Source organism: Syngnathus typhle, linkage group LG20 (assembly GCF_033458585.1).
Source record: "Syngnathus typhle isolate RoL2023-S1 ecotype Sweden linkage group LG20, RoL_Styp_1.0, whole genome shotgun sequence".
Lineage (NCBI taxonomy): Eukaryota > Metazoa > Chordata > Actinopteri > Syngnathiformes > Syngnathidae > Syngnathus > Syngnathus typhle.
In genome coordinates this window covers 2,798,125-2,817,866 of record NC_083757.1, presented here as the reverse complement: position 1 = coordinate 2,817,866, position 19,742 = coordinate 2,798,125, and the positions used below count along the sequence as shown (strand labels likewise).

Sequence of the window (19,742 nt, the reverse complement as noted above, 5' to 3'; positions counted from 1 at the left end):
AATGAGTTCATCATGTCTTATCTTGTCCACCCTGGTCAGTTCTAAAGTGAACTTCAGCACCTTCATATCCGCCACCTGCAGCTCTGCCTGCCATCTCTTTACCTTCATCCTAGCAGGGAATCACCTATCTGCTCATTCTAACCTGCTTGGATTTGTTTCTTCAGGGCCTGCCAATGACACATTTTAAAGACTTGATATAAGTTTTTTTTTTCTTGTTGCTGACCTGTGGGTTGTGCATACGACAAGTAATCTGGACAATTTTGGGCGGCGTAGGTTCCTGCTGCAGTATCGTCCCAGCACAACCAGCCATCCCAGTTCCGACTGCAGTAAAGTCCTGGAGCACAAAAAAAAAAAAAAGTGCAGTTTGTGTTACATACATTATAACGGACAACACATTAAATCTTGGCCTTTCCACAGCCTGTTACCTGATTCATTAAAGGCGGCGTCTTGGCTCATTTTCAAGAGACATTTGTATTCACTCTCAAGCAGTTTCTGCTTCTGTTGGATTAAAAAAAAAGATGTAGCCCTTTTAAAAAATATGATGGATTGCTCTGGAGCTCTTTTTGTTCATTTCCAAAGCTTAGGTAATCAATATTTGCCCTGGAAAGTGCAGATAAAAGCAAGTGCACTTAGACTTAACATTGTCGTCTCTGACAGGAAACATGACGTCAAAGTCAAGCAATGGACAAAAAAAAAAAAAAGCAATAACAAAAATAAATTCACTCACATAACTTTAGTGGCTGGAGGCAATATATTTCCTCGGAAAATGTATCGGTACTACAATCGATTTGTGTGTCTGTTACCCGCTTCGAATCCAAATAGATCTTAACCTACTACTGCGAATGTACTCATGTTTATTGAATTAACTATGTAACTGTGTCCTTTCATCACGCATTGCTTTTGCGTGACCTTCAATGAAGGTACGGTAGCAAATGAGCAAGACATCACCCTTGTCGTCTTATCGAATTTGCTGGTGCAGAGGGTGTAGTTGGTCCAGAATGTGTCGCTCCCAGGATGGCGGAACCACTCTCCATCCTCTCCACAGTATTTACTTGCTTTTCCTGTACAGGAGAAATGTTCAAGATATTTCATATGTGCATAAAATTGAAGTATAATCAATCACCTGAGGGTTCAAAGTTGAGGAAATAATCAGGACAGTTCTGCGTGGCGTAGGTTTGGGCCGGGGTGTCATCCCAACAAAGCCAACCGTCCCAAATGTGACTACAGAACAAGCCTGTCACATTGAAAGACTGAAGTCAGAACTCCCACGATAGAATTTGCGTCGTTGTATTGACAAACGCTACCAATACATGACCTGTTTTATTATGAGGTGAATCGTGTTTCGTATTCTTGACGCATTTCTCTTTGTTCTCCCGTATTTTCTTCTCTATAGTCCTGCTATGTTCATTGACGTCCTTGAGTCTATTATAAAAGTCCTACAGGGACAAAGAAAAGAAGTCTTAGCAAAGAAAATATTTTCACAGCTGACAGCGGCTGCTTCTTTCAGTGCTTTGAACAATAACTTGTGTGGAAACACCTCTGTTGTGTCCTTGGAGGCCTCTGGGCAGGTAGAACCTATTTGGACCCATTGACCCCTTTGGTCACAATATTTAGTCACGTTTCCTGAAAATTGATCCAGAGCAAAGTGGGTGGTTAATGAAGGTCATCAAGGGTTTTGGAACGAAAAATGTGCCAGAAATCTTACCGGCAGGAGTGCGATCGGGACAACTCTGTGTTATCCATGTACCTGCTGGTGTTTCTTCCCAGCACAAAAAGTCATCCCATATTTTTCCACAGAAGTGTCTCTCACCGCTTGTGTCTTTGTCGGACGTATTGAGACATCTGTATTGACTTTGTCTCGCTTCTTTCCATCTGTCTTTGCTCATTCTTGTCTTGAGTGATGATTCTGGAAAAGACTCAGTGCCAGCTGACACCACGCACTGAAGGGATCGTACCAAGGCGTTAGTGCAAGCAGAGCGCAAACATGACCTTGTCCTCATATCGCTACGATAGCAGTCGTGATGTCATCCAAATGTGTCACATCTCTGTCGGTTCTTGTGTCATCTATCTAGAAATTCTAATGAGTGGTTGCAAAGCTGACTGATTTTGCCCCGCTTTGGAACTTTCATCATTCACCATTTATGATATTCATCCAAATACGGTTGCCAAAGAAACCACTTTCCATCAAAGGGTTCTTATCTTGGCCTGTATTGTTTGCATTTGGAGGTAGCAATAGATGAAAAAGCCTGGAGGGTGAAATACCGATTTTGATAATGGCGCTCACTGAAGGGAAAAAAAAGAAGAAGCTGTTTTATGACTTATCTTGCAAAGTTCAGTATGGGGGGGAAGCTTCTTATAGGACTAATCTCAAACTCTTCTTTTCTCTCACATCCTTCTGAAACTTTCAACATCCTTTTTGACAATTGGAGCGTACAGCTTCAATTCATTCGTTGACCACACGTGGCGCTCGATTCTCGCAAGCGTTGATCAGACGTGACGTCCCATGTAGCAGTTTAGCAGCCGTACATATGATGTCACTCCAATCATTGAAGTAAATGACGTCATACATACGACCACCAGGCCACCACCAAAATCAACTGAAGAGGCAAAAGCACCAATGAAATAAAAACAATAAGACCTCAAATATCATATCAAGTTGAATTCATTTACAAATATCATGAATTTCCTCTTACAGATTAACCGGCAAGCCCTTCCGCTCTCATTTATTCCCATCTTCCACTCCAAACATTTTTGAATTGAATTCAGAAGCATGTGCATCTTTAAACATGATTGCAGCAAACTTTAAAGACTGCAAATGGCAGAACCGTTTCAGGAGGCTGCCCTTTACTTAAACCTTGCTATTTTAGAAGCAATCTCTTTCAAGTGTGAATTAAATTATTATGCTCCTCTGGGGGAGGGGGGGGGGCATGTTACATAATCCCACTACCTCCTTTTGTTCAAATATTTTCATGTAACGCTTTAAGATTGTCTGCAGGCTTTAAAAAAAAAAAAAGGGCTTCAGTCAGACGGCAAAACAAGGAGCAATTTGATTTTTCAATTTATAATTACGATTTCAATTTAGAATTTAGAATGTGTTTCATCGACTGTATAATTCAAACATATTAGGTTGGAGTGAATATCAATTGAGGAACGTCACTAGACCACAACGGATTACATCTGCTGAATAGGAAATTTGACGCTAAAACATTGTCTGCATGTTTGATTTACTTACCACTAAAACCCAGCAAAGGATCCAAGGGCAACTAACAGCTAATTTCATATCTTCACCTCCGATGTCTGTAACAGAACAAGAAGGACAATTGCAGCGTTCATCAACCTGCTTCTGAACCGTGAAAGTGACCGAGTGAGCAAACGTAATATTGTTTCACATTGGGATTACGGGCTCTCGGGAGAATAGTGTCACTGGGAATCATTAATCTGAAATGCAAAGCAGCGGAGTCAGAGGGCTCCAGTGTGCGCGAGACGGAGACAGAGCATCGCTATCATTAGGAGGGAGAAACAAAGCCATTGTTAAATGGAGAGTAAAAGCAGGTAGCGCTGACAACTTGTTAGCGGGTAGTTATCAATGATCTGATGCTTGGCTTTAGCAGGTTGGAATTCTGGTAGTTATTTTCTCCGTGGCGCAAAGATTCACTGCAGGAAAGCCATCAGTCAACAGTTAAGGCGATAAGGGAGGTTATCAATCGGCTGTTCAGCGTGGACAGCTCTTGTAAGCCAGCGTGAAAAGGCCACCACTGAGGATATCGGACTCTCTCACAGTCGAGCACTTGGGAAAAGACTTACACTAAGGTCCATGCCCAAACGAGGTTCTTAAACGTGTTGTCAGTATGGGATGACATGGCAATAACTAAGAGTAAATAGAAAGATGAAGCACATTGAAAATAAAACTCCAGATTGAGGCCAGGGAGTGCTTTGATGTAATCAGACAAGATGCGGAAGACGGTGGTGGCGCCTGCTCGCCGCCCGTCATTTGTTACTCCGTGAAGGTTGTATTAGAATTTCCGGTAAAATAGCAGATTCCGGTCGTTTGATAGCATTGATCTTTTTTAGGATTGAAAAAATATAGCACTTAGGATTTAAGAATGCAGGAACATTTCAGGAATGACTCATTCTGGGTCCATTCATAATTGATTAGCCTACTACAGTTAAACCAAGATGGTTCTCAGCGATGAGCTGTCTCACCACATTACTCTTCGTGATTTCGACCCCAAACCACCTCAAGGTTACTTTAGTTAAGCAAAACTTTATTCACAAAATAAACTAAAATCGAAAATGCTTCTCAAAGCAATCTTGTGTTTATAAAACTACCTATGAGTAGCTACAATTATAGTGAAAATGTCCCTGAATGCATTCAATTTAAATGGATTTTTTTTTTTTCTGCAAAGCTGCATCAATACATGTTGATATCTTTTTCCATTCCGTCGCTTTCCATTTTGCTGACCAAAGCGGATCGAGTCACTCATGCGTTTCATTTCTTTATTTCCCTGACACGCGCGGAGACGATGGCGATGAGGGAGCGCTGCTCGTCCGCGGCTTTGCTATGTCACAATCACTGTTCATTTTCTCCGGATAAAGTCATGTGACATTGCTTTTCCAGGCTATGATGAAGGGTGCTTGGATTAGTTTGAATGTTGACAGATTGTGGATGTCATGTTGTATGACTTGCGCGTGCGTCTTCAAGCTCTATTGACTGAAGAGCGCCTCGGGATGACAAGATCAATTTGTAAGTATGCTATTCGACTCAGTTGCTTTTTGTTTACTATGTGTTTGCAGACGTAAGCTCAGCTGACGCTTTTTTTAGACATTTATTACGTTCTATTGTCAATTTGAGATCAAGTCGTTCCAATTTGCTGTTTTAATCAGAAGCAGTGTTAGGTGGACATACTGCCTTTGGTCTTTCTTGTCTTTGGACTTGGCGTACTACAAAATTGGGCAGCGTGCATTCTGGAGCCTTTTAAAGCCATGCCTAGCCACAAGTGGTCTGACGAATGCACAAATTGACCTTTCTGCCAGTTTGTGTTGCTATGGCTACGAGATGGCAAAAGTGAAAAATGGAGCAATAAATAACATGTATTTTTATATCTCATCGAAACATTCCATCGGGATCTGTGTTTGTGAACTTTTGGATTGTTTTGAGTGTTTGGGTTTGTTTCCGTCTGTCTCTTGCTACTTCTCAGACTTTTTCTTATTTAGTATCTATCCTGCTTCTCACAAATTCTTTTGGGCATCCTTGTCAAGGTTGACCAGTGAAGCGTCATCACCATGCAGGGAGGACAACTCGTGAATCAATAAACGACCATTTTCTTTATGTACCTGGACAAGTTATCAGGAGCCATAAATGTTTTTTTTTATTATGTTTCCTAGGAGATCACTTGCTCCCATGCCAATTCAAATGAAAAAGCTTCTGCTCTTGCTTTCGTTGTTATCTTGCTTTAGGGCACTCTAAAGGAAAACATTTACTCGCAGCATTTGAGCATCCTCAAAGCCGGTCGTTTATTCTCTGGTGAGCATGAGAAAAGGTTGGAAGTGATGAAGCGGAAGAGCATTGTATGCTTTTGTGTTGCTCAAAATGAGGCTCCTGTGGTAAAAGAATTCACTTTAGTGACTAAGTAAATACTTGATTCATACTTCTGATTAAAAACAAAAAAGAGAAGGACAGACTGAGCAGCTGGGCTTTTTAAAAGGGATTAAAGGGATGGACAACATTCTTATCAACTGGGACCTCATTCAGATCCATTAGTAAAATGTCCAAGCTGCTGTTGTGCCTTTTTCCGAATTTATTTATCAGTCTGGCTGTCATCAAGCGCTTTCAGATCATACAGTGCATCAAATGGGTGCCATCTCATCATTGTCTTCTCCCCATTTGCAGCCATACTCCATCTACAGTAGATAAATAAGATGAACAACTTTAGGTGTGCTCATTAATCATGAGTGAAACATGCCAAAGTCAACATGCTCTTTTCCATTCACGTAACATCCTGAAACTGCTAGCGACGTGTCTCGCACACAGCGCTACGTGCGGTTTATTATATAACAACTCAAAACTTGGCTCATGCCGCTGCTTCTCAGACAGCACAAATTGATCACATTGTGAACCTTTCGGTGTCACGTTTAAGAGTGATGATGTGGGTCTCGCAAGGCAATGAAAGAAGGGATCACTCTTTTTTGCTACAAAAAAAAAAATGACTATAGTGTCACGGAGCAGTCTGCTGAGAGATATTGTAAATAATCATCTGTCAGAGCTTCATGAGGAATTTATTGGCCAGGTGGAAGTTTGCAATGGAGTGTGACTTATGCTGGTCTCTTCATTTATTGTCAGTCCGTGCATATACTTGCGTTTTGTAAATCACATTGGAACGCATTTCACGCGACATGCTTCATAAGCTTTGTTCACCCTTGAATGAACCAGCAGGTGAGCTCCAGGACAAGCCGCTGTCTTGTCACTCATCTGTTTTGTTCGCCAATCTCTGTCATTATAATCCTTTCAGTGCTATTTCCTCACCGTGATACCAGTAAACAAAGATAGAATGCAGCAGCCTCAAATGGGAGCCACCCGATGTATTCCCTTCATGTACCACGGGGAGACTAAAAAAAACGTGTGAAGTGGGGTATTTGATGTGGCAAAATCCAATTTCCCTCCGTTTTCGGGACGTGTTGGCTTAAAAAACATATCCCCCCCCCCCACACTCCGGGGATTTAAGAAAAAAAATCAGCTCTCGTCCAAGCATCAGGTAGAATCATATCCGCTAGGCCACGTTAGGCACTCGAAAGTCGGAAGAAAGTCAGTCCTGGAAAAGCCACAATACTAAAATAGACTCATATTATTAGTCATTCCAGCTTGAAGACATTATAGGCAATAAAAAAATAGGAAATCCCAATAACTTAAAACTACCATATTGAAGAGACATGTTCCACAGGTGTAACGTGGCACAAGACTGAGATAAAAGTAAACCCCGGCTGGCGCAAAGAAGACATTCAGACACAAAATGAATCCCGCGGAGAGAGATCAGAGACCCTAAAAGCAGACATCCAGCCAAATCCTTCCACTCAATCTTCATCTTAAACAAGGCAATTGAAAAGCAGCGGTGAGAAAAAGGCTTATCCGCATGAAGCATGATTGGCGCTGAGCCCGAAACCAATAGTTCCGTCGCTGCACACTGGAATGAAGCAATATAGAAAGCAAGGTGTGGTGAGGATATAGTAGCTCAGTCTCAAAGATTTTACAATAAGCTTGCTTCCGCCTTCCTATATCTCCCGAGCTTCTCCAAGATGTTCCTCCCTCGAGACATTTCTGCAGTGTCTGATAAGACCAGTTGCACGCTGACATCCATAATTACACACAGAAGCAGTTGTGTATTTAGAAAGACAACTCCTTACTGTCACTACCGAAAAAACTCTTCTGCTAACTATCGAAAAGACTCCTTTTAAATGGTGTACAGGATCCAACAGTAATGCCTTATATTTGCCAAGTTCAAAAGGTCATGGTTGTGTTTTGTGCACCTTGAACATTCATCCGTTAATGGACATTGTCGAACCCCATGTTTGAGTTGTTGACAATGGCACATGCAATGAAAATCTAAATCTGCCCTGGTTCTGTTTATTTATATTAAACAGACTATGTGGGGGCGTACGCTGTGTATTTTCTTCCTGTATTTCCTCGGTTCCATGATTTTGGCAAGCGAAAAAATAAAAACATATTTCCCAGGATGGGAGTATTCATATCCTCTCTATAATCATATTTCACTGATTTCATGTATTTTTTAAACCTATTACAGATATGGTTCACGAAGGGCATGAATAATGAGCCGACGGATTTAGCCGGCGCTGCAGTCATTTCCAAAATGTAAGGCTGAAATGTTTGTAATCTCTATTTCTTAATATTATGCGTGAAATAATTAAATTATTTACGAAGCTTTTTATCCCATCGCGCTTTTTTAAAATGATGTTCACGCTGTTCATGACCTGTGAGGACCACAGCAACAAATATGTCTTTATTAACAATTTATCAGCATATTGATTAAAGCATTCTCTCCATATTAGTGGTGGGAACAGAGGAGTCAGTCTCTTGGACTTTCATTTACAATAAAAAGCACAATATGTTGGTTTTAGCAAAGCGTTGATAAACGATTTGAGTTCCGAGCGCTGACGATGACAAATGTACCCTTTGCGAGTCCTTAAATTCCCACCGTACCCTTTCCAGATTACGTTCACAACGGACGGCTCCACAAATGTTGCCGAGACATATTGAGGTCTTTTATCAAAGTAAGGGTTTAACATTTGAGGACACACAATGATTAACTTTTAGTATAGACTCACTGGAAATAAAAAGCATGATACATTTTTTCATTTGCGTCCACTAAGTATGCTCCGTACCTAAATGTGGACAGCTAACCTTTGCAGACTGGCGCCAGGGAGGAAATAGCAGCCGACAAGCATGTCACGTGATCTCAACTTGTCATGCTCCACAATCGGTCAAGTGGTTGACAAGAACTGATTTCAAGTCAGTGTTTCATTTTTTGTTTTTTTTGTGATGAATGAAATCGTGCAAAGGGAATTCAACACCTTTCCCTTTATTATCATTGTGATGCTATTGGAATAATTGAGTCTGCTTATCGTGAGCCGCCATGCACGCCACGTGGACTTTAATTGACACCCGAAGCCTCGGCTTTTCCCCTTTGCTTCGTATCCCACATCTTTACCATCAAATGTGTCGTGTCCATGACAACCACTTAGAATTTGGGAGAAGTTAAGCCAGCAGGGTACGCTGAAAATGATCCTATTATCGACTAATAAGTGAGAAGATGTGCTCGGGCGCATACGTAACGTTCTGTACTGCTCCTATCACAGTTTTGTATTAGCACCATTGAAATGAAGTGAAAGACAGACTCATTGGCAACACACTGCTTTGTGACTATATTCCTTCATTTTAAAAGTGCCTTTGGGTGGTAGAAACGCCATTACTGCACTGTGAGGGAATTTTTCTCCCTTAAAGCCAAAGACGGACGGTATACATTTCAATCAACAGATTTAAACTGCTCGTTTCATTTTTTTTTTTTTCCTTCCAGTCATTAGCATCATTAGTACAGAAATAAAATTATCCACAAAAGTGCACTACTGTTTGTCATTTGGTAATTAGGAAGTAATTGTGATGACGCAATTCAATATTCATTTTTAATATTATAGTCTATTGCCTTTCCCTTGAAATTCTGTAACAGGAACCGTTTTAATTGCCTCGCTTCGTAATCAAGCACATCTTTGTGTTCAGTGACTTGATTTTCAACAGTTTTCTTAATTGAACTATCTGAGGATGCATAGCAGATGTTGAAATAACAACTTGTTTGCCTTATTGCGTCAACAGTTTCAAGTCCAGTCAGAGAATGTTTACAGCTCTGGAAAGCCCCTCATCAAAGGTTTTGCATTTCAGCTCCCATTTGGACGCGATTGCATTGATAGGCAGTTGGAACGGAGACACAGCAGCGTTATGGGAAAGCAGCGAACATTTGGTTGCTGGACTTCAGCCCAAACCCATTTATTACATTTCCCCTCAGACCACAGTGTACACTCTACCGGGTCTTCAGAAGGGTGGGATGTCTTTTGGGTCTGACGGTTACAAGCTGCAAACAAAAGCAGGGTGACGGGCATCCTGATCAAAAGAATTGCCTGTAACCCAAATAATACAAGCCAAATTATTTCCCCACGGACTAATATAGTTGAAAATGACAGAGAGAGCGAAAACCAACAACCACAATCTTATTTAAATTAGCATTGGAGATAAGGGACAAATAGAAAAGCACGTCCATGGGGATAAACATGAGCAAAAGATAAGGCTGAGTGATTGAGAGAAGCTTTGCGGTGAACATTGCAGGAGCGTTACAGACTCATCTCTTAGCGCTGAAAACCTCTCAAGTATCTTTTGGAGTTCCTTGAGTCAGTCATGAAGACTAAACATCTTCCACTGCTGCAGTTTTAAGAGTATGAGTCACAGACAGCACACGTTCTCCAACCTTCAGATAGAAACCAGAAATGTGGAAATAACCCAAAAAAGACCAGTGATAAAGAGAAGGGTTAGTTTCGACAAGGTTGTAGCTCTTGGGTTTTTTTTAAGGCTCAAACTATCCCCAACTTGCACAAATGTGCTTCTAAAGTAAAAATGCCAACCGCAGAAAGTGATTTTTCCGAAAGGCAGCTCAGCACTTTCCTCTGATGCGAGCAATCAATCCTACAATGCTTAATTGACGCTACATTACTGTTGACCGTACTAGTAATAGCCGGTAGACGAGAAGGAGCTTAAACGATGGAAAAAAAGAAGGATGAAAAGCAGCAAAGGAAATCAATAAGCGGTGTGGCTGTGTAACCGCATCAAAATGATCAATGTGTCCTAACGCACTCACAGTGTTGGCCTTGGGCGAGGAACGTGAGAAACATTCAAGCCAACGGGCATCTGGAGTTTAGATGAGCCCAAAATGTCACGTAGGCAGTGGCTTTCTGCGCTATTTCTTTGAGTCACAAGATCATATCTGTTTGTCCTCCAAATGTAGTGGTTAAAAGAAAACATTTGGCAGAGTGGTTAACTTTCCCAGCAAAAGCCATGTTTACAATTTTCCAAACAATTTTCCTGTTGATGCTGACAAATCACCGGTACTGAATGTTAAACTATTTGTCATGTGACCTTTTGTGTTTTCATCCTCATGAGGCAAACAGTTGCGTACTACAAGATGACACTTTTTGAAATGGTGACATTCTGGGGGAGATGAATATAGACAGATGCAACGCTGGTGTGTCTGGCTTATGCACTTTATCAATTGAAATGTCAATGCTGATTAGAGCAATTATAAACTGGAGGCATAGACTGAGAAATAATCCTTCAGTGGAGGGGCTGAATATTTGAACATGACACTCACAAAAAGTGCTTTGGTGAGTTTTGAGTGAAGTTTCATGGCAAACTTTTAGGGCAAAATTGACATCATTGCCTTTTTTTTTTCTCTTCCAGTCTCTCCGGACTACTTCTGATGACACCCCTTCTGAAAACATCCTGGCTGAAGACTCTCTGACAAGGTACTGTTGATGAAATAAAACATGAACAGCATTTCTGGGTTGAAAAGTTCCTTCCACAAATGTAACATTAGTCCAAGTAGAAAGTTTAGACTAGTGAGGCGTATCGAACATATGAACGCCAAGACAAAATTCTACTTGCCTTCCATTTGAGGGTGCTACAGTGTTCCCGAGATAGACTGACGAGAAAGTATATCAAAGAAGAGAAGGCAGGGTTTGTACCTTCCAGGTGGTTCCCTCAGATTTGTGACAAGACAGGTGAAAAAGAGATTTCAAAAGTCTCCCAGAGAATGCTGAGCAACATAAAAGCAGCTGCAAAAGAAAAGTGCCCGTCTCTGCAGCTATGTTTTGAAATAATTTCACTGCATCAACAAGAAAAACAAACAAAAAAAAAAAACACATTGTCAGCTCTGCTCTAGCACCACCTATTGATAATCCTGCAACAGTTCACTGCACAAACGTTTCAGTTGTGGTTTAGGGGTGCGGGGGTGGGATCCATAAATTAATGACAGGTTCAACTCGTGCATTAGAAAACAAACAAAGAGCGCCAATTAATGTCTTTCATTTAAGACACGTAATCTAGCATGCAGCTTTATGCCTTATTATAGAACGACACAGCGGCAATCAAGCAGTGAATTGTTCACTGCGCTGCTGCTCATGTCATCAGAATAGCTAATTAGCGGGGGGGGGGGGGGTCAAAGGTGAGGGCTTTTCTGCCGTGACACCTTTGGACACGCGGGGTTCTTGATGACCTCTGATTTGTAACACGTCGTAGCCATGAAGCCGTGCGTCAATCGAGCCAATTAAGATGCCAGCAAAGAGTGACATTCAGTGCCCCCCCCCCCCCCCCCCATGAATAAAACATGCCATATTAGCGTGATGACTAAGAACAGGTAGCAGCTAGTCTGGGTTCTCTTTTTCGCACCTCTTCAAGAACAGACAGATGGATGACAAAGTGATCCGCCAGGCACTAAAAACGTACGTCTGCGGGGTGTTGCGCATATCTCAGTCTGCCTGTCACCTCATTGATGCCTCTCTCCATCTGAGCTGTTCCTCGCATCCCCCTCATCTTCCTCTGACAGCCTGCTATCGCACAGCGGTGTTGAGCATGTGCCTCAAAGCTGCTCTTCACTCTTGTATGTTAAGACAGCAGCTAGTTAACACAGTTGAGTCACCTCGCCTCACGGGAGGCCCGTATTTAACGATGCTTTTGGGGACAGGCGCGTCTCTGACTGAATGCCGTTGCCTTCTCTATTTGTAAATATGTCCTCAGTCCAAAAGTAAATCCGTGCAAGCTGTTGGATTTGGATCTTTTAGTGCATTGGTAATTCATTTTATAGCGACTCTCATTATTTTCACTTCAGTTCCAGTGTTCTTTGAAAGCACGATGCACAAAATGTAGGATCTTATTTGCATATTGCAAAGCACCCCTGAAAATAGCTCCTTCTATTGATTAGACGCAAATGGGTACAAGTCGTCTTTCCCTGATTGTAATAAGGATTCCTGCAGGACTCCCTGTATGACTTTTACTCCTCCGCCCTTATGAATAAAGATGATCAGTCACATTCTCTCTATTGCTTGAGAATCAAACAAAAAGAAAAAAGTATTCTTCCATGTAACAACAAAATACAAATAAGCAAGCGTTATTGCGAAATGCGCCTTAAAATGGTGAAACATTTTAGTTTAGCCATGTCAATAACGACTTACCTTACTCCAGTAGATATAAATAGCAACCACAAGAATGCTTCAATAGGGTGTCAAAAACGTTTCCTTCCTGTAAATTGCAAAATCAATCAAAACTTTTTCCTCCAGCATGGAAAAACAAAAAAAGCCCCAATAAGAAAGCAAGCGTGCAGTTGTTTTGCAGGTGTCTGGCTATCTTTCACTGGGCAGGTCCGCCGCACGCACGGAGCAGGGCGCCAATGTGTGGCCGCGAGGAGCTCTGACAGCCTGTCGACTGGCCGCTCGCTTCTCATACACGACGATCAGCAGCCTGCGCTCTGAACGAGGAGCTCCTCCTAGTCTCAGCTCCCAGTGCGCGCAGATGCGTGTCTGGGTGTATGCGCGTCATGAACCCCCCCCCCCCCCCCCCCCCTAGCGTTTAGTTGAAATAAACCTGCGGGGGGGTGATGACTTTTGCGCATCGCCGCTGGCAGAGCTGGACGAGGGGACTCAACCCCCTGGATCCAGATGCCAGGCCAGATAATTGACTTTTGGGTATTTGCTGATTTTTGATTTGAGCTTCCTAGGTTGTTGATATGGAGGTGAGTTGTATCATCATACATTATTGTCCTTCTGGGTCTGGAAGTAAAGAAAAGCAGAACATTGTCATTTTGCTCACCAACTTTTTACTTCATTACTTTACAAGCAGGTGTTTGTCCGTCATCACAAATATGACTTTAATCTGTCTTTCTCGCATGCACGCGCATACACAAAGGCACGCACTCGCGCGCATGAGGCCAGGCTGATGAGATGAGAGTATGTTGGTCATCTTGCAGCACCTTTGAATGATATGTCACAATACATTCCTCAAAATGGAAAATAGCTTTGGTTCTGGATATTTATTCTTTTTATTTTAGTTCTTAATTGGGATGATTCCCCCCAAAAATTCTGGAGGAGGTCTAAGTACTCTCCTGACATCATTCATGAACCAGAAAGTAGATTGGTATCGTCTTACCAGTTGAACTTGCCTGTGCTCTACTGAGTATGACATTTGTTTATTTTTCTGCTTCTGAAACAAAACATGCAATGAAGCCATTGTCATCTCACAGCGCCATTATCTCATTAGCTACGCCTGCTGGCATGCCCCCACTTAGATTAGTCACACTTGCTGCCAATAGCAGTCCAAACCTCCTCATTACTGCTCATTGTTGGATTGATAGCCGGTGGATCAATGCGGAGAACTGCGCTGTTTTGTTCCACACGGTCTTTGATTTTGGAGAATAATGATGCAGACAAAAAGGATGAGTGAGGAGCAGCTCTGTTCGTTTCACTCTCTGGCTTTTTGTCCTGGAGAGACTGCAATCCGACAAGTGCAATAAATGTCTGCCAAGTGCTCGATAGGATGCTAGATCTTAAAAATGACTCTTCAAAATGAACATTGAAATTGACGTGGGTCGTAATAGTCTCTTTAACCATCCCAGCCTGTGTTCCGCTCGCCTTGGTAATAATGTCAGACTTATTTTCAGTAAGCGATATGTGCGTGTTCCAGCTCGATCATGTCATTGCTCTCGTACTCTTTGGGAATCTGTCACAGTAACAATCACATTATATTTGTTTCGCAGGCTTTTATGGACTTTCTCTAAGCTGTTTACCAAAAGGAAATCCTGTCTGGGCTTTGAGACACAGGATGGGAGATCCATGCGGAAAAGGTACTGATTTGGTCAGTCACGCTGGCGCTTTTGGGCTTGCACACACAAGACATTGACATTACAACGGGACTTGGATGAAATCTTGCCAATTATTTGCACGTGTGACAAAGTTATAAAAACATTGCACTCGATTGAATGCTACTCTTGGCACCACAGCACAACTTTTATCCAGGCCACCAATATCATAAAGCCTGTATTTTTACCCTCATTTTTAAAAGCTCAACCGTTGTCCGTTGTCGAGTCTTGTCGGTCTGACGTGACGAGTTGTCCGCAATATAGAATACCGACACTTGAGTGAAAGCGATGGATCTGTTTACAACCTTGCGTTGTCTGCTATAGTCTCGCAAGTAAACACCCGAAGGATCTTTGCAGTCCACAGAATGGAAGGAATCAAATAGAATGCAAGACTTGGACCTGTAAAAAAAAATCAATTGCTCTTGCGATACTAAAGGCAAAGCAGGGTGTAATCAATTTAGAGTTTAAGGGGTCTCTTGCGCCTAATGGCAAGTTCAATAATAGTTGCATAAAGGGGCTCGTGCATTAACAAATGAAATTGGAACCACAGCCAAATCTCTTATTCATCATTTTATTTAAATGTGTCTGTAAGTTGGATGAGGGCAACAAGATTTTGGCAGCAGTGAAAAGCAGTCCACAAATATTGTTGTTTTATCAGCCGCTGTATCAATCATTATGTCGTGATAGGGTGTTTACCCAGACGATGATGATGGATGCTAAGAAAATGTTGATGCTAAGTTTATAATCATGGCTGCTTGGGGGGCAAAACGATGTTTACAAAAACAATCAACCAAATGATGTCAGCAATTTCTTTCACGCAAAATAGTAAAAAAGGGCTTTGCTAGAAAAACATTTGGGGAAAAAATAGATTTATTTACATCTTTGATCTTACATCCTTGCACATTGTCATTTTTATGAATGCAGTTATTAATGATAATCCTGTTGCATTGTAAATGTCATTTAATTAATTTAATGTATTACAAGTGCCACTAGGGGTCAGCAAGGACTCTCTGTACCTTTTAAGTACACAATATGCTGAAGTAATCGTATAACCACATGAAATGACATTCCGAGTAGTTGTCAACATGACGCATATAGTAAGTATTCTCGGTTTAAAGAAGACAAATGCTCCCTACTGCAAGTGACTATTAATGACCTCTTAACAAGGGCAAGACTGTGCTTAAGTGGGACCAATTCATCACTACACCCTGAATGCACACTGGCTCTTATGTGATGGAAGACACATAGACCTGTGCTTTGCATTTGTTATCATTCAAATAGACCAAAACTATTTTGCAAGAAAACGCAGCATCTTAACGGATCACCTCCTGAACACGCAGTTATTGTGATATTTATTGTCAGGGACAGAAAGGAAATGTTCGCCTCACGTGGGAGGGGCCGAGCATGATGGGATACTCCCTGTCTCACAATTTAATAGCTTAGCTAGTTAGCATTGTTTTTTAATGTCACTGATCAGTTATGATCAGATGTTCCTATTTATAACCTGTAGAATAAAGGGGGGGGCGGGGGAGTTTCCTTTCCTAGCTTTCCTAGCTTCAGATATTATGATGGATGAATCGGAGCTCTGGGGAAATGGCTCTCTTCCATTAATATGAGATCTCTCATGCGACACATTAGAGAAAGATCAGCCGTCAAATGCGTTACACTGTTAAAGAAATCAACCATGCGTGACGTGAACTAACATTCCATCTTTGCCAGAAGCTTCACAATATTGATGTTATCTATCACTACATTATCAGACCTTGTGGTGTCTATTTATTGGGCCTCCAGCTGCTTTCCCTCCAGATATGCCGCAAGGTCTTAATGAAGCTGCCAGCAGTCATGATTTCTTCCTTCCTCATTATACTGGGATGACTGAGTTCCTTACAAAGTGCGAGTGGGAAGGAGTGAAAGTCACCACTAACCCTTTCTCCTGAACAACGCCTTAAAAAGTGAAGTCAACCACTATGACTTCCTTTTTTTAAGGTGAAAATTATACATTTTTTTCAGGGTTAAATTATTGCCATCATTTAATATCGATACATGTTTGTTGAATCCTTATTAGTATGTCATCTGTGGTGACGGTGAAAAAATAAAAATAAAAGCAAGCCACAAGACAAACAAATACAAAAAAATACTTTATAAAATATAGATATTTATACAAAATTGTACTTCAAATAGTTACATAAAACATACATTACATTATTAATGTTACAGTCTTACAAATACAACAGAACATGTTGCAGTCAAAATCAAAATACAGAAATACTTATTGTGATTCGCTATGCTTGCAAAATAGTGATGCGATTTCGTCTCAGGCGTCGCATTTTCCCTTTGCTTCTCATTTTCCCTCCTGAAACAAAGTGTATTCAAACATTAGTATTATACCGATGAGGCGGATTTCCTCCTATGAGCCAGGAATTCACAGTAACTGAGCAACAGTAATTGGATTTTGCTGGGAAATTTCTACTAAATCCTGCTCACACCTTTAACACACACGTCCATGCAGCTTTGCCTGGAGACAAAATTGTTGCTGCTCCCGCCGCAGCCTGAGTACATGAACTCCTCACACATCTTGGTGGCCTTGTTGTAGTAGTAGCGCGGTATGGAGGCGGAACATTTGCCTTTGTCCAGGGGATCCAGGCACAGCACAGGGACCGCTGCAAAACAATAATTCACAATTATTGAGAGGGGGGAAAAAAAATTACAAAATAGTCTCACAGGAGGCCTCCAAAATCACTGACTTTTTCGTGGGCTGCAGTACTCGTTGCAGGAGACCAAATCCGGGAAGCGGTTGTCATTGCCCTGGCAGCCGCCGTAGTAGAAAAGCTCACACTGCATGCTGGTCATGTTAAAAAAATAGTTGGTGAAAAGGGCTCGGCAGGGCCCCTCCTCCATTGGAAACCTGCAAATCTGAGGGATCTCTGGTGGGAAGAGAAATGGCAACATGTTGGATCAATCTTAAAATTGTTGCACGGTTGCACGCTAGAGACGAAAAAAAATCGCTTTTAACTTTCAGTTCAAACAACTTCATAATGTAAACAAATGATCATCACATATTCAAAATATTAGAAAAAAATTGTCATTCATGTATTTCAAATCTGTGCAAGTGGCTGCCGAGTGTCAAATCAAACAGCAGGGATGAGTTGGCACAACATATTTGAACTCACTTGGTATTCTGAAGCACGTTTTGTGACACTCGTGATAAGTTTTGAAGTTGTTGGCATTGCCTTGGCACCCTCCGTAGTAGAAAAGCTCGCACTTTTGACTGATGGTGTTGTAGTAATAACGTCCCATTTCGGCTCTGCAGGGACCCTCGTCAACTTGGAGGAGGCACACACCTGAAACAAACACACTCCAGTTAAAATATTCACACTTAGGGAAAGTGCACAAAATTGCACGTTCGTGTCCTACCTTGCGGATTCAACGCCAACACTTTGTAAAAAGAGGACAAAAAAGCAAATAAGGCCAGTAAGCAAAAGTCCATTGTGCTGCCAGTATGCTTCGCTGCTGTGAGTCTCTAAGCCAACGCCTGTTTTATAGTGTTGTGTTTCCCACAAGGGGGGTTTGCGGAGCGGGGGGGGGGAGTGCTCAGGGGCGGAGATGCAGTGACTCAGGGTGATCGCACGAGTCGCTGGTTTAGTGCCAGGAGAAATTCATAGATGACATCACGTGAGTTTTGCAATCATTACAAAGAGGGACTAATTGCATGTTCAAATGATTCAGCGTGAAAGAAATTGAGAGAAAGTTGATTTCAGCTCAAGGCAGGGGATTCCCTACCACCCTCCCATGAATAACATCATTTATAATATAATAATAATAATGGAGAAGCTTCACATAACTTGTATACGGAAAATAAAGGACCACAAAAATAAACCAGAATTTTCAGAATGATAAAAAAATGAATGGATTGGAAAGCATAAATCATGTCATGTTTATTATCTAGTCTGTTATTTAATGCTAACGAACAACACTATTCTGATGCTAAGTGCTCATCAGGACCAACTGACATCACAATTTTGCCCTCGGGCACCATGTTGGAGACCCTTTCGCGACCCTGTCAGTGACCTTACGTCTTCCATTTCTATGTTGTAGTTTTCTTTTTCTTATCTGGAATGATAAATAGGCCAGTTATTGCCCTTCATTCATTTGTTGTTGGAAAACTAGCATGCAGACAAGAATGCACCATGACGAGAGAAGGTTAAATACTGATAAACCCTTTTATCAAAGTGACCTGATAGAAGGCACACCCCCATGATTCATTTTCGACCTGTCCAAAAATAACATCACAGTTCCCAAGAATGGAAAAGAGTTTGTAACCTTTACATACCATTAAAACGACTTCCAAAATAAACCAGAATGAAGAAATTAACCCTCCTGTCAAAAACATCCTTAAGATCCAGGCATGTTCCCACAGGGGTCTTGTTTCAATCAGATTAGGAGATTAGGATCATTTATGCAGATTACTTTATAAACCAGATTTAGCAGAGGAGAAGGATTCTTCGGCAGGATTGTCGCGGGGAACGACTGCTGCCTGCAAGCAAACGTGAGTGATATTTCAAATATTATTCCTGGATGCTTTATCTTGTCACGGAGAAACCTTTCCATATGTTTTTCCCTTATAGGCAATGCCGGTCATAAATGTAGAAGACCTGACAGACAAGGACAAGGCTCTCATGGAAGTGAACCAACTTAAAATTGAAGTGAAACTTCAGAGGTGGTTGGTATGTTTTTTTTCCCTACTTTTTATTGTATTAAATGAATTGTTCTGGCTCGGTGTAATGTGGCCAGTCTATTCAAGGCCAAAAACAGACAGATAGGGCGAGCGGTTCTAGTAGAATGATATGTGCTACGTGTACCCCTTTAGACTTCGAAATGCTGTGAGGAGATCAAGGACTACATTCAGGCCGGAGTGGATGAGGACACTCTTGTCAAAGGCATTTCAGAGGAGAAGAACCCATTTAAGGAGAAAGGTGGCTGTGTCCTTTGTTAGACTGAACATGAAGTGTTCTTCACATCTCCGATTAGCAGCCAAGGACATTTTTCCTGCCCTCCCAAAACGGATTTGCAGACTGAGAAGACTAGAAGGGCATAACGGACATCAGAATTGACTTCTTTCTAAATTACATTCCGCAGCTTCTAGACAGACTATCTTTTCAATTTCTCTAAAATTCTTTAGTTTCTGCAAAGGTTGTATTTAATGCTTCCCTCTCATATGTAAACTGAACCAATGTGATCCCCCACACACAGTGACCTCAATAAATGTGCTTGTTTATAACTCAA

At 41.6% G+C, this 19,742-nt stretch overlaps 3 protein-coding genes across 8 annotated transcripts in view; 1 reads left to right on the top strand and 2 right to left on the bottom strand.

Moving 5' to 3' along the window:
* The window catches only part of calcr (calcitonin receptor), a 21,692-nt gene extending 8,617 nt beyond the window's left edge, over positions 1-13,075 (bottom strand). Inside the window, exons 1-9 of one of the 4 annotated variants that reach the window (XM_061267128.1) lie at positions 12,781-13,075; positions 3,233-3,297; positions 1,706-1,940; positions 1,538-1,623; positions 1,316-1,436; positions 1,124-1,234; positions 949-1,061; positions 426-498; positions 224-334 (exon numbers count right to left, since the gene is read on the bottom strand). In XM_061267128.1, the coding sequence (XP_061123112.1) occupies positions 224-334; positions 426-498; positions 949-1,061; positions 1,124-1,234; positions 1,316-1,436; positions 1,538-1,623; positions 1,706-1,940; positions 3,233-3,280 (898 nt within the window). In that variant the 5' untranslated portion in view covers positions 3,281-3,297; positions 12,781-13,075. Of the gene's footprint in view, positions 1-223; positions 335-425; positions 499-948; positions 1,062-1,123; positions 1,235-1,315; positions 1,437-1,537; positions 1,624-1,705; positions 1,941-3,232; positions 3,298-11,215; positions 11,441-12,780 lie in introns of those variants that run through there. The other 3 variants (XM_061267131.1, XM_061267127.1, XM_061267129.1) reach the window with 3 other exon arrangements.
* The window catches only part of gngt1 (guanine nucleotide binding protein (G protein), gamma transducing activity polypeptide 1), a 27,054-nt gene extending 7,312 nt beyond the window's left edge, over positions 1-19,742 (top strand). Inside the window, exons 1-6 of one of the 3 annotated variants that reach the window (XM_061267134.1) lie at positions 10,746-10,935; positions 11,012-11,076; positions 14,358-14,444; positions 18,939-19,005; positions 19,085-19,183; positions 19,327-19,742. In XM_061267134.1, coding sequence (XP_061123118.1) covers positions 10,912-10,935; positions 11,012-11,076; positions 14,358-14,444; positions 18,939-19,005; positions 19,085-19,183; positions 19,327-19,452 — 468 coding nt within the window. In that variant the 5' untranslated portion in view covers positions 10,746-10,911 and the 3' untranslated portion in view covers positions 19,453-19,742. Of the gene's footprint in view, positions 1-10,745; positions 10,936-11,011; positions 11,077-13,761; positions 14,445-18,938; positions 19,006-19,084; positions 19,184-19,326 lie in introns of those variants that run through there. The other 2 variants (XM_061267135.1, XM_061267133.1) reach the window with 2 other exon arrangements.
* On the bottom strand, positions 16,585-18,032 carry tfpi2 (tissue factor pathway inhibitor 2). The gene is made up of 5 exons (XM_061267132.1): positions 17,874-18,032; positions 17,630-17,800; positions 17,204-17,383; positions 16,946-17,119; positions 16,585-16,812 (listed from the first exon to the last, which is right to left on the bottom strand). The coding sequence occupies exons 1-5, from the start codon at positions 17,944-17,946 to the stop codon at positions 16,742-16,744; spliced, it is 669 nt and encodes a 222-aa protein (XP_061123116.1). The 5' UTR covers positions 17,947-18,032; the 3' UTR covers positions 16,585-16,741.